General features: G+C 27.8%; 3 protein-coding genes across 3 annotated transcripts; 2 read left to right on the top strand and 1 right to left on the bottom strand.

Annotated features, from left to right (window-relative positions):
• Positions 1-5647: 5647 nt before the first annotated feature.
• Positions 5648-7097, bottom strand: LOC145007581 (uncharacterized). Its single transcript, XM_078966495.1, has 6 exons — positions 7003-7097; positions 6802-6929; positions 6645-6729; positions 6419-6554; positions 6080-6288; positions 5648-5997 (listed from the first exon to the last, which is right to left on the bottom strand). Exons 1-6 carry the CDS (start codon positions 7026-7028, stop codon positions 5736-5738), a joined length of 846 nt encoding a protein of 281 aa, XP_078822621.1. The 5' UTR covers positions 7029-7097; the 3' UTR covers positions 5648-5735.
• Positions 7098-10304: 3207 nt separating this feature from the next.
• LOC145006832 (uncharacterized) lies at positions 10305-10796 on the top strand. The gene has a single exon (XM_078965871.1). The coding sequence runs from the start codon at positions 10305-10307 to the stop codon at positions 10794-10796; it is 492 nt and encodes a 163-aa protein (XP_078821997.1).
• A 403-nt stretch (positions 10797-11199) lies between these two features.
• Positions 11200-14822, top strand: LOC145005193 (F-box family protein with WD40/YVTN repeat doamin). The gene is made up of 9 exons (XM_078964250.1): positions 11200-11446; positions 12168-12365; positions 12497-12551; positions 12673-12771; positions 12893-12996; positions 13160-13249; positions 13322-13461; positions 13623-13707; positions 14235-14822. Exons 1-9 carry the CDS (start codon positions 11283-11285, stop codon positions 14602-14604), a joined length of 1305 nt encoding a protein of 434 aa, XP_078820376.1. The 5' UTR covers positions 11200-11282; the 3' UTR covers positions 14605-14822.
• Positions 14823-15181: the final 359 nt, after the last annotated feature.

Below are 15181 nucleotides of genomic sequence, written 5' to 3'. Positions count from 1 at the left end.
GAAAACAGTTGAAGCAGATGGATTGATAACACTCGATTTTGTTTTCATTTTCTTCGATTTCTTATTATCCAGATATAATTTTCTTTGTCTTCTTTTCTCTCTTGCTTGCAAATAGTACATATTATGGTTTGTTTCTGCATAAGAAATAAAAGTATATGATATAAAATGTAAAATAAAAAATAATTGAAAGTTGGTTAACATTATATTTTTTTCGTAATAATATATAATGAATAATAATAGTGAACAAAGAAATGTACCTTTGTGACCGTTGTTAACAAATACCGCAGATGATGAATATTCAGTGGTCGATGAAGAAGGCAATGTATTTGCTTTTTCTTGTTATGTCAATATAAATCATATTTATATGTTATTAAATGATCTATTTAGGCGTTAAAATGTTTGTAATAATAAATTTATAAAAAAATGTTAAAGAAAAAACGTACCATTGTTAGCTGAAGTAATAACATTTGTAGTGGTTGAAGCTTGTTCGATTGATATAGTGGACAAGTTAATGTTGCTTATATTATCTAAATAAAAACTATTTAATTTTCTACTCTTTTTAGAATTAAACGACTTCATGATATGTCTGCAAAATAAACAAATAATAACAATTAATTTATAAAATAAGATGAAACTTAAAAAATATAATAATTTATCTAAATAAAACCTAATTAATTTGTAAGTCGGTCAATTATTGGTAAATAAAATATAAACAAATAATATTTATATTAAACAAAATATAATATAGAAAATATAAGATATAAAGCAACATGATGATTTTGACATATATTTGCAATATTTTTTTATATAAATAAAACCTAATTAATTTGTAAGTCGGTCAATTATTGGTAAATAAAATATAAACAAATAATATTTATATTAAACAAAATATAATATAGAAAAGATAAGATATAAAGCTACACGATGATTTTGACATAAATTTGCAATATTTTTTATACAAGTTTGTAAGTGGAACCATTCTTATAATTTGGTTGCATTTAAATTTTTTTATATTATTACTAAATAAATTTAAAACATAATTTTTATCATTCTTTTTTTTTCAAAATGTTTTAATCAACCAATACAATAATTCAATTTTATTTAATATTATAGAAATGCATTTACACTTTTGTATTAAAATGAACCGTAAATTAAGAATATATGTATTTATATTATATAGTTTATTTTTATTTATAAATCTTAAATAATAAATTTGTAGCTATAATATCTGTGGTTACAGACAAATTATTCATTTTGGGAAATGGGAAATGTAATCGGCACAAACAGAAGCAATCGTCCTCCCACCCATTTGTAACTTTACCTTTCTGGATTTGAAGGTTAGAGAAATTGGATGAATGATATTTATAAATCCAATATTATTGCCCTAACAAAATCATTATGATTCACCACCCATATTGAAATCGTTATCATCCCGATTACAGTAAGTATCGTTCATTCATGTGTTTAATTTCTAACATTTTGTTTTCATCTATCGATTTCTTATATGTATGTCATCAACCGAAGTCGATTACATGTATATGCTACATATTCATTTGTTTTTTTCTTCCCTCGTTTATCTAGTTCGGGTATCCACTAATATGTATTTAGAATATTTTGCAATTTCATCGTATTCGTTAATTTTTTCTCACAGAAAATAGATTAAAGTAAAAATAAAACTTACCTGTTAATTTTGCAGGAGAATCGATGGAGTAGGAGTGTACACAGAAGAAGACATACAGAGAAGTGGAAAAAAACGTAAAATTATTGAAATAAATTATTGGCTATTTTGAAGACTTTTCAGCAATCAAAACTTCAAAATTTGAAATTTGAAATTTGAAAATGCGATTATTCAGGTGATTATTCATACAGAATATTTATGTACTTAATTAAATTAAGAAAAGATTGATTTTTATTTATGTAAAATATACAAGATTTGGAAATCGACAAATTTGATGATTTTTGTTGATTTCTGAATTTATGTTTTCAATAATGGACCAGCAACGAAAAACATATGTATGAACATATAAATTTGTTTTTTGGAACCTGAACAGGAAAATGATGGTCCAGTGATTGGTGTTGGTACATTTTTTACATCTGAGAAGAAGAGTTATGCAGAAATTGTTGTTGCTACACTGTTTTCGAGGTGTGTTGTTTGTTGTTATGTTCTTTCATCAAGGTAACATATTAAGCCAATTAGTTTAATTGTTGAATATTGTAGTGTTTTTGGTGAGTAAGAAAAGAAATAAAACCATTGCAACAGTTCAACTTTTGTTAGTTTAGTCTTTCAACTTAAGGGCAATATGGTCTTTTTTTAAGTAAATCGGTTACAATAGTGTAAAAATGTCGGTTTTAAACTTGTATAAGTATATGTGTTAAGTAGTTTTCAACTTAGGGGTAATATGGTATCGTTTGGATTAATTTAAGTGTAAAAGGGTAAGATGGTCATTTTAAAACTTGAACAACACTTGTGAATTATAAGCACAATACAGTTAAAGAACATATATATATATATATTTATATATATATATATAAATAAATATAAATCTAAAAGTATATAATTTTACATTTTTTTCTATTAAGTGGATGCTTCTTCAAAACACATTCGTGTATACAACAAAGTGCTACAGTTTGTCCCATTTCATTGACAAAAAAGACCATTTAAAACCGACATTTTGAAATTAAGGTCTCATTATCGTTAAAAAATGTGAATAACATTTGTGAGTTTTAGAAAATATAGAAGATTTTATTATTCAGAATACATAAATAGCAGAATTTTTATTATACATATTGGTTGATTTATTTATTTATCTTAATTATTAACTGCCATATATTCAATACTTTTCTACTTAGGGGCAATATGGTCTTTTTGAAGTAAAAGAAGTGGAAAAGGGTAACATGACAGTTATAAAAAATAAAAAAGTATATCATAGACTATAGTAGAAGTTTTTTTATTCAGAATACTTAAAAAAAAAAAAGTAGAAATAACAATATACATTCAGTTTTTTGTTTTCAAAAAAGTAGAAGTAAATGCAGTGGATAAGGGATAAATGGTTGTTTTAAAACTTATATAACATATTTATCAAATACCTTTCAACTTAGGGGTAATATGGTCTTTTTTGAGTAAATGAAGTGTAAAAGGATAAATGGTCATTTTAAAATTTGTATAATACTTTTCAACTTAAGGGCAATATGCTCTTTTTTTGAGTAAATCGGTTACAAAAGTGCCATTATGTCGGTTTTAAACTTGTATAAGTATATGTGTTAAGTAGTTTTCAACTTAGGGGTAATATGGTATCTTTTGGATTAATTGAAGTGGAAAAGGGTAAGATGGTCATTTTAAAACTTGAACAACAGTTGTGAATTATAAGCACAATACAGTTAAAGAACATACATATATATAGCATTGAAGGTATAATAATATACTGAGTAAATAATTATAAATCTAAAAGTATATCATTTTACATTTTTTTTCTATTAAGTGGATGCTTCTTCCAAACACATTGGTGTATACAACAAAGTGCTGCAGTTTGTCCCATTTCCTTGACAAAAAAGACCGTTTTAAAATCGACATTTTAAAATTAAGGTCACATTATCGTTAAAAAATTTGAATAACATTTGTGAGTTTTAGAAAATATAGCATATTTTATTATTCATAATACATAAATAGCAGAATTTTTATTATACAAATTGATTGATTGATTTATTTGTGTTAATTGTTAACTGCCATATATGATATACTTTTCAACTTAGGGGCAATATGGTCTTTTTGAAGTAAAAGAAGTGGAAAAGGGTAACATGAAAGTTATAAAAAATAAAAATCTATATCACATTATGTATAACAGTTGTGAGGTTTAGAAAGTATAGTTATATATAAGATATTTATAAAGCATTGAAAGTAAAATAATATAATGAGAAAAAAAAATCGAAACCTGTATCATAGATGATAACATAAGTTTTATTATTCAGAATACATAAACAGAAAAAACCAAATAGTATTTTAGTAATTCAATTTGTTGTTTTTGATACTATAATTATAGAGAAACAGCAATGCAGGGGAAATATTAAAATAGTAAAATACATATAGAAGCAGAATTTTTATTATACAGATTGGTTGATTGATTTATTTGTCTTAATTGTTAACTGACATATATGAAATACTTTTCAACTTAGGTGCAATATGATATTTTTGAATTAAAAGAAGTGGAAAAGGGTAACATGACAGTTATAAAAAATAAAAAAGTATATCATAGACTATACTAGAAGTTTTGTTTATTCAGAATACATTGGATACAAAAAAAAGTATAAATAGCAATAAAATTAAGGAGTTTAGTATTGATTTCCTTTTTGATTTTTTGTGTTGTTTTATAATTTTTCATTTATTTTTTATTTTTTGTTTACTATTGAAAGACCAATATTTTTGGCTAGTAAGAGAAGTTGGTGATGTTAAGGTTAGTAGCATAAAACAATATTTATTATTTCATTTTTACTGTCAATATTAAAAAAAAAACAATATAAATGAAGCCAATGAACATATTTTAAGTTTTCTTTCTACCTAGGACATGCTAGAAAACAAAAAAAATAGAATAAGTTAGCATAAAAGCTAAAGTATGTTGGTATCCTTCTAATATGCAATAAGAACATAAAAGAGAATGAAACAGACTTTGTGCAAATAATATGCAGTATATAATTAATACGAATTGACAATTTTTAGATCTTTATGTTTTAAAAAATGAATCAAATTCTGCACATTCAAGTCAAGTGACATGTGATAATTACATAATGAACAAACCAAAAGGAATAAAAGGTAAGAAGAAAATGGGGACCAAAATTAAGATCAACGACGAATATTTTAATAGGGTAGCGTGATTGTTAAGTGAATAATAATTTTGGGATTATATGATGTTCAGAAACGTGAAACAAAATAACATAGTAAATGCCATTAGAGTACTGAAAAAGTTGAGCCAATGTAATATGAAGAAACAAATATGAAAATCATAAAATTCCAATAAATCCAACTTAAAATAAAGAAACTTAAAAATGTAAACGGCTTAGGAGTCTATGATGCTGAAACAAAATTAAGCACGAAGTAATATTGTTTGTAGAAGTAAAGTGCATTTACTTTTCTTTCTTGGGTACCAAAAGAGGGATTGGTTGTTCATCTGGTGGTGACAACCGAAGAGTTTTAGAAGTAGACAAATTCTCCATTTCATCAAGATCTATGCATGTAGCAAGGTTTCTTTTTAATTCGGTTGGTGTAGAAAACAACTTTGTAGGACTTGTTGCAGTTGAGTTGTCCCTAGCACAGGGTGTTAAATTTTCACATGTGTGTGAAAAAGAATCCTACAATAAATTTTAGTTAGTTCTTATACATTAAATTGGAATATTTAAAAATTATATTTAAAAAAGTAGAACCTTCACAACTTTGGTCTCTTGGGAGGCAATATCTGAAGAACCAATAATGAATGAATCATAATTACCAGGGTGCATTATAAGATCAAAAGAAAATGTTATTTTACTCATGTATAATTGGGCCAATGTGGTAAATATATATATATATATATATATATATATATATATATATATATAATTGTTGAAAAAAAACCTGTGAATTCAGATTCTTTTTCTCTAGTTCATCAATTATGTTTGCATTCTCAGTCAATCTTGCTAGTCCATAAATATTACTTTTATTATCCACATTGTAACTCGTGATATCAATTTTAATTGCCAACTTTTTGTCAACAACAAGTTTCAACTCCATTGGATACAAATCCAAACTGATGCCAAGCTAAAATAAAAATAAATATTGTTAGATATTTTGTATGTAAAGCATATAATGTATAAGATATAGAATATATTAAAAACCATAAAATAATTACCTTCTTGTTTTTATCATACAACTCTTTAGCTGTGTATTTAAACAACTTCTTTGCTTCTTGATCAAATAAGGTTAAAGTCAAAGTTCCTGTGTTGTCTTGAACCCGAAGTGGGATTTTAAATCTAAATAAAGTATAAAATGATATTATATTAAAAAATTATGATAAACATATATTGTTTTTTATATAAAATAAAAATGTAATACCTTGGAATAACCGAAATTTTGATATTTTTGCAATTAGGATTAGAACATTCATAAGTAACAATTTCGGCTACTTCATGAGAACCATCAACCTTATCAGTAGAAGACTCTTTTTCTTTTGCTGACTTGTAGCAGTTGCTACAAGCAAGGTAATACCATCGTATGTTTTGACGTATTCCCTTAACAGTACCAACAATAATGACCGTTTTCTCCTTGAAATTAAAAAAATGTGCAATGTGAATAAATGTTAGTATGCAAAAATGCATTATAGTTTCGTTATAACAATATACTTTGGTTGTTTCTTACTAACAATATAGTTTGTTTAAAAATAATGTAAAGTACCTCTAAAGGTTCAAACAAATCATCAATGTTAGAAAACATATGATTTTTGAGAAAGTCATCGTGTTCCGTGTTTTGTTTTGATGCAATCATCTTGATTCCACTTGACGAAAGTTGTTGTCCATTTTCAGAAACCAATCTGTTAATTAATAACAAAAAAATAATTAAATTAAATACATTATGAAAAAAATAAATCTCAAACTACAATAGTCATTCTAAATATAAATACTTATTTTTGTAGCTTGTAATCTCATCGATATCATTGTTTATGAACAACCTACTAACATCAAAGTAGGTGGAGGAAAAAGGACGACCTGCAAAAACACTTCTGATTAATTAATTATATATAAAATTTTAAAAAATACGTTTTAAAAATAATTACAAACCATTAATAAACTTCACTCTGGCAAACTGAACAATAACAACAACCGGTGCAAGGCTGTTATTATTAGCCAGAAATTCTGTCATGTAGTATGCATTATGATCCCACAAAGTTACCTTAAGCTTAGTATCCCTGACAAGAATAAAAAAATATTGTAGCTAATATAAAAGAAAGTATATTATTTGTTTGTCATAATGGTAAATACTCTATATCTTGAAGATGCAAGAGCATTTATTGTTTTGATTTATCTTCTTCAGATGTATCCATACACCCATATTCGAATATGTGTCCAGTAATATCTAGAAAAGCAACAAAATAGATTGCTTAAGTTAAAAAAAATTATCAATTTGTAGCAGATAAAAAAGAAAGTAGGATGTTATATAACAAAAGTTAATATTAAATGAACTAACCAAAAGATTTTGACTCCAGGATGTTGTTCGAAATGATTGTATTGAAGTCAACAAAATCAAAGCCGTGTGCAGATCCAGAAAAGTTTTCACACTCTTTCACAGTTGTATCGTGGTAAAAGTTAAGTTTTCTTTCTGGATCAGCAAACTTAAAATTTAAAGTATTTGGTGCGACATTAGGTTTCTTCACATATATCGAACTATCTTCTTTAAGATAGCGTTTGAATTTTGGAAACCATTTTTTCACACAAGATGCATGAATTTTCCTTCCCTAAAAAATAAACAAATAACAAATAATTATATATAATTGTTTATAAATATATACAAATTTTTACAAAAATAATAATTGAATATATACATCATATACCTCCTCATCCATCAAAATCATTTCTATCGAGTATGTTTCTTTTGCATTAAATTTTGACTTTTGAGTCCAAAGATGTATGATTCGAACTTTAATTGTGAAATCATCCTTGATTGAGTCAATTTCCTTTATAGGAGTAATATGTTCCATTGTACCTTGCAATTAAAAAATAATTGTTTTGTTAACAAAAATGTTAAAATATAAAAAGAAAAATCGAAAGCCATTGATTGATTTATTTATTTATTTGTCTTAATTGTTAACTGGCATTTATCAAAACATTTTCAAGTTAGGGGTAATATGGTCGTTTTGGAGTAAACGAAGTGGAAAAGGGTAACATGACAGTTATAAAAAATAAAAAACTATATCATAGACTATAGTAGAAGTTTTATTATTCAAAATACATAAAAAAAAAAAAAAAGTAGAAATAGCAATACACATTGAATTTTTTGTTATTCAGAATACATAAAAAACCAAATTGATTGTTATAGGTCAGATTTTATTATTCAGAATACATAAATAGCAGATTTTATTATTCAGAATACATAAATAGCAGAATTTTATTATACAAATTGATTGATTGATTTATTTGTCTTAATTGTTAACTGCGATATATCAAATACTTATCAAGTTAAGGGCAATATGGTCTTTTTAAAGTAAAAGAAATGGAAAAGGGTAAGATGATAGTTATAAAAAATAAAAAAGTATATCATACACTATAGTAGAAATTTTTTTATTCAGAATACATAAAAAAAAAAAAAAGTAGAAATAGCAATATACATTCAGTTATTTGTTTTGAAATTAAGGGCATAGATTGATTGATATAGCAGATTTATTATTCAGAATACATAAATAGCAGATTTTATTATTCAGAATACATATATAGTAGAATTTTTATTATACAAATTGATTGATTGATTTATCTGTCTTAATTGTTAACTGCGATATATCAAATACTTATCAAGTTAGGGGCAATATGGTCTTTACATATATAGCAGTATTTTTATTATACAAATTGATTGATTGATTTATTTGTCTTAATTGTTAATTGTGATATATGAAATACTTATTAAGTTAGGGGCAATATGGTCATTTTGAAGTAAAAGAAGTAGAAAAGAGTAAGATGACAGTTATAAGCAATAAAAAACTATATCATAGACTATAGTAGAAATTTTTTTATTCAGAATACATAAAAAACAAAAAAAAAAGTAGAAATAGCAATATAAATTCAGTTATTTGTTTTCAAATCAAGGGCATAGATTGATTGATATAGCACATTTTATTATTCACAATACATAAGTAGCAGATTTTATTATTCAGAATACATAAATAGCAATATACATTCAGTTTTTTGTTTTTAAATTAAGGGCATTATGGTATTTTCTATAGTAAACGAAGTTGATAATGAGGTCACATTATGGTTTAATTATCGTTTAAAAATCTGTATAACAGTTGTGAGGTTTAGAAAGTATAGTTATATATAACATATGTATAAAGCATTGAAAGTAAAATAATATAATGAGAAAAAAATCGAAACCTATATCATAGACTATAACAGAAGTTTTATTATTCAGAATACATAAACAGAAAAAACCAAATAGTATTTTACTAATTCTATTTGTTGTATTTGATACTATAATTATAGAGAAACAGGAATGCAGGGGAAAGAGTAAAATAGTAAAATATATATAGAAGCAGAAATTATATAACATAGAAAGACAGAATAAATATACGTAAGAAAGGTAAACCTGGTTGATTATGCAGTCCAGAAAAAGAAGGCGATTGGTATACGATCGATATATGAAGAACAAAAACAAAACAAATGAGTATAAGATCGATATATGAAGAACAAAATCAAAACAATGTAGTATCCCTTACCAGACGATGAATAATCGACTTATTCGTACTGAAAGAGGAACGTAAAGAGGAACGTAGGTGTTTGTGTATATACATATATTTAAATTCAAATTAGGAAGACTTTGCCTAATTTTTTGGGATTGTTATTTGATTGACTGATTATTTGGGATAGAGATAAAGTTTAGCTCATATTTTATTCCTAATTTGTTGCAGATTAATATGGTATAATTGATAATTAAAATTTTGAAAATCAAATTTGTTGTTTTTGGCGGATTTGCAGTATTGTTTCAACGGAAGGGCAAAGTGGTAATTTCAGTTAACACTATTGAGCGGGAAAATGAAAGGAGTTGGACGCAAGGAGGTTACACGTGGCTGTATTGGTACTGTTTTATTAGTAGAGTAGATATATATATATATATATATATATATATATATATATATATATATATATATATATATATATAGTTATAGTTATAGTTATAGTTATAGTTATGATATGAAAGTAATTTATATCATATTTAGTTTATGATATGAGGCTATTACTACATTTGAGTTCATTTTTGTTCTTCATCTCGAGAAAGAAATAATGAAGATCACTGATTTACTTTGTTAAGCTTTACAAAGACAAACTCAAGATATTTATAAATGCATTGAGGTTAGTTGCATCTACCAAATTGTTATTACAAAAAAATGAAAGATAAAGGCTGGGATGGTTTGCTCTCTCTTGTTAAGTCATTTTGTCAGGAACGCAACATTGATATCCCTGATATGTCTTCTCCCTACTTTAGTAGAGGGGCTTGAGCTCGTAACGAGCGTAGTGATCATACACTTGAACATCATTACCGAGTGGATATATTTTACAAAGCAATTAATTGTCAAATAATGGAACTAAATCATCGATTCAACGATAGCTCAACGGAATTGCTTCGACTTTCAACAACTTTAGATTCTAAAAGTCTTCATGAGCCTTTTCGAAGTGGTAATATAATTAAGTTAGTAGATAAGTTTTATCTTGAAGATTTCAATGAACAAGAGAAAACAGTTTTGAAGATACAACTTCAACATTATGAGATTGATGTTGTTCAACATGTAGATTATAAACTATTGACATCTATATCCGAATTGTGTCAATGGTTGATAAAGACTAAAAGAGTAGCGAACTTTCATCTTATTTATCGAGTAGTTAGTCTCATACTTACTCTTCCAGTTTCTACTGCTACAACAGAGAGATCATTTTCAGCAATGAACCTCATTAAAACAAGGTTACGAAATAAAATGGAAGATGAGTTTCTGAATGACTCATTGGTTTTGCACTTTGAAAGAGAACTTACTGAAAAGATTAGTTTAGAGACAATTGTAGAAGATTTTAAATAAGCAAAAAATCGTTGTGTTCCACTTTGATAAACGATTTAACAATCTTTATATTAGTTTTCTTGTTTAAACTTTTGATATGTCATAATTTTGAACTAAATAAAATTTGTTTATATAGTTTAATTATGAAGACTTAATCTCGGCACCCTAGCTATAGTACTTGTGTTCCGCCCCTATTAAAATGTATAAAAATAAAGCCTTAAAATTTTGGAGACTTTGGGCCATCTTCCAAGCTGGTCCATGTATTGGCACAACCCTTGTCATGCAAGAAATTGAAACCACATGACCACCAATATAACAAAAAAAAAAATTGACGACTAAACATGTGAGTTTGAAAAACTACAAGGACCATTTATGTAATTTACTCTAAAATATAAAATAAGAAATGAAAATGATTCATGGTTGTGGAACTGACTCGATACCTTCCCGTGCAGAGTAGTTTCACCGCGTGGTTCCTAAAAAAATCTCTGTCCTCACCCCTTGAACACGATGGACCTGGGCACCTCCACCGCCGGACCTCCTCCGTCGAACAAGAGGAGAAATGTCTTTTCTCCCACAAAAATTCAATCCCTCAGTGACGACATTATTTCTGCGGTTTTCTCGTTCCTTGATCTCGTCCATCTAATTCGCTGCACCGCCGTCTGCAAGTCATGGTAAGCTAACCCCCCTGTTCAGATCCACCTCACAAGAAGCGATACAATATCCGCAAAAAAAAGTTGTTCTTTAATAGAAAACGCATCTTTATCTGCTTTCAATTTCAAGGGTTTGGTTTTCGTATAGGGAAGAGTCTGAGAGCGTGGTTTGAATTTGATGTTAAATTTGACTATAATAGCTGAAGTTGCTAATATCATGAACTTTATCACTCAGAAAAGGTCAAAACCATTATCAATCATCCTCTGGAAATTTTATGCCAAGATGCCCCCTTTTGTCCATGTCGATGGTAATGGTTTTGGTAGGCTCTTCGATTTCTTTTGAATGATATTTCATGCATTCTCAGATTGCCAGTAGTTCTTGTTTAGCTAGTGTGTATTGGTAGCTACTAGCTAGCATATTCTTTGAGTTGTAAATTTTGTTAGATGATGGGGAATGTTGGTATCAAAATCCATATCAATGTTCCGTTTTGAAGAATATGCAATCGACACAAGTTAATTATGAAAGTTTTTGTGGAATACATTCTTCTTGCCAAGATGCTATTAACAAGCATCTTTTCGTTTTTCATAACTTTAAGAATAAGTGTTATTGATTACATGAAACTACTATTATCATAAAGGAGAAAATGCACCCACATGTTTCATAAATTTAAAATCAAGTCTTGTTTTTAATTACTTGAAACTTCATCTTCACCTTACTTTCTTCTCGTATCATTGATTGAAGGAGACAAGTGATTGATAAATCAAATCTACTCCAAACTCTGTGTTACAAGCAAAGAGGGATATTTGGTGGAGATTTTGACATATCTACCCCTTCAGAAGGAATTTGGAGAAGACTTCAGGCCTTAGCTATCAGTCAACATCAGTCTTCTTTACGTGCAGGTTCTATTGATATTTATCAATGGAGAGGTCATTCTAATGGGTAATAAAGTCAATTTACTAATCTATCTTACTTTTGTCACTGTTCATATACTTTCATTGTATTATCTTGCTTTCTATTATTATTATTCTCAAGACATTTCATTATTTATGTTACATTTTACTTCTTTATAGGATTGACAAATGCAAAATGAAGGTGGGACTACTCCTCACTGGTGGAAGTGGTAAGGTATTCAATTTCTGCATCATTTTTCTTTCATATTGTTTTCATATTACATTATGTTAAAGAAATGCTTTCCTTTTATTTATTTATTTATTAATATAAGCATCAGTATTTCCACATTTGCTAGGTGATGCGCCTATGGTCTGTAGAAAGATACAAATGTCTAGCTGAGTATGATCTTCCACATACAGGTTCTTTAATCGACTTTGATTTTGATGAGAGCAAGGTACTTCTATTTACATTCTTATTTCTTACATTTAGCCCTAAAATTAAATTTACAATCTTTATTAATAATCCTAATGTATATCATTCTTCACATATTCTAACCATGGTAAAATTTTTTAAAGGTTGTTGGATTAGTTGGGAGTAACATATGTCTATGGAGGCGCAAAGAGAAGAAAAATATATTTTCTTCACAAGGTGTTCAATTCCCTAGAGGTTCTTGCATGTGGTAAGTTGTTTTCTCATCAATGCATCATACTTTGAAAAATCTACCCAATTATTGCTATAATTGGGTAGATTTTTCAAAGTACAATGTTATAATAAGTAAAAATGAAAGTAGAATGCTATTATAATTTATAAACAAATCAATCAAAGTACATTGCTATATGCAGCTATGTAGATCCAGAAGCTGTTGTTGGATGTGAGGATGGAAGAGCTCGAGTATTTGATATGTATGGAAGAAAATGGGCTAGAATCATAAAGTAAATAATAATAATTACATTTATTTGTTACAAGTATTTTATTGTAGTTATTATAAATAAAAAATATTGTAGGATGCATGATGGACCTATTACATGCTTATCTTTGAGTGATGACCATTTGCTTATTGGTGGCTCCTCTTTTGGGCGTATATCTTTATCAGATCTTTCATCTGATCAACAAGTGGGAACATTCAAGACAAATGATTCTGCAGGTTGGTTGTGGGCCCCGTTTTTTAAATATTTTAATCTTTTTAATGTTTAAAAACATTTGAGGAAATGATAACATAATTGGGGAAAATGTATCAAGACAAAAAGGAACACCTCTATATATATATTAAGTCAATTGTTTGACTTTATGTGTCATGTGTAACAGATTTAAGCACATTGTGTTACAACTCAAGTTCTAAAATATTATTTGTTGGATCAAGAGCAGGGAGAGCATCTTTGTGGGACCTACGGTATGATGATGCTTTGTATGTATTGTCAATATGATATGATCATTAAAAGTTGCATACATGAAAAATTCAATGATAAATTACACGAATGGTCCCTATGGTTTGGGGTAATTTGCATGTTTGGTTCCTAACTTATTTTTTTTTAACTCGGAAGGTCCTTACTGTTTGTTTTTGTTGCGCGTTTGGTTCTTGTCTTACCTAAAAAGACTATTTTGCCCTTGATTTTTTAATTTATTTAAATAAACACACATCCAACCTCACTTCCACCTCACCTTACCTTACCTATCCAATCTTATTTAAATAAATTTAAAAAATCATGGGCAAAATAGTCTTTTTAGGTAAGATAGGGACCAAACGCGCAACAAAAACGACCTTTCGAGTTAAAAAAACAAGTTAGAGACCAAACGTGCAAATTACCCCAAACCATAGGGACCATTCGTGTAATTTACTCAAAATTCAACAATATGAGTTGCAAGAAGTGGAAAGTTCTTTCATTGATTCCAAAATTAATAAAATGTTGTGATTTTCAGGATGATGAAACGAGTATGGGAGGTGAGAGTGAGTCCAAATGTCTTAACTTCAATCCAACACATGCGTGATGACACATCGATATTAGCAATAGGAGGAATAGATGGTGTTTTACGCCTTGTGGACCCACAAAATGGCAACATTTTGTCAAGTTGTATAATGGATGAAAGTAGTAGAAAGTTATATAGATCACAAAATCATCATCAATCAAAGGTTACAAGAAAAAAAGGAATAAGAGTTTTGGAAGATACACGGATCGATTTAATGCCAAGAACTTCCCGACCTTCAATCAATTGTTTGGCTGTTGGGATGCAAAAAGTTGTCACTACACATGCCGATGGGTACATTAGGGTTTGGAGATTTGGTAAATGAGAAGTGAAATGGTTCGTTGTTGTTTTTATATTTTGAGAAGATATTAATTGGCTTGAATTGTAGTGGAGTATTTGTTACGTTTATGATTATTACTAAATCTAGATGATTATAGATATAATGAGTGTGGATCGCAATAGGTTATAGTTTGTTGCAAATGTGTGATTAATGGATTTGAAGTTTATTAATAATAAAAATAAAGGATATGATTCTAGGGTTTATATGCAAATTGGTGCTATTAAATGTGTATATTGATAGATTTGTTTTATTCATGATGCTAGTTAATTATCTATACATGTCATCTTTGAAAGTAAGTTGTTTCTTTATCCAAGAGTTTCAACAAAATGTGATATGAAGTTGAGTTATATGGATGGATTATCATAAAATGTGAATGCCTTGTGAAAAGGGATGATGGTTCTATGAATACGGGTGATTGACATTTAATGGAGTATGTATACAAATTGTGAAGCTTATGATTGTTAATTGGTGAAATCATTATGTGGAGTTTATGTGAAAAGAATTATAATTTCATGGATTGTGACACTTGTATGGGATACATGAAAATTGCAACCGATTTTTG

Source organism: Lactuca saligna, chromosome 7 (assembly GCF_052625555.1).
Source record: "Lactuca saligna cultivar CGN05327 chromosome 7, ASM5262555v1, whole genome shotgun sequence".
Taxonomy (NCBI): Eukaryota; Viridiplantae; Streptophyta; class Magnoliopsida; order Asterales; family Asteraceae; genus Lactuca; species Lactuca saligna.
Note: the sequence above shows the minus strand (reverse complement) of the source record. Positions and strands in the feature narration are given on the sequence as shown.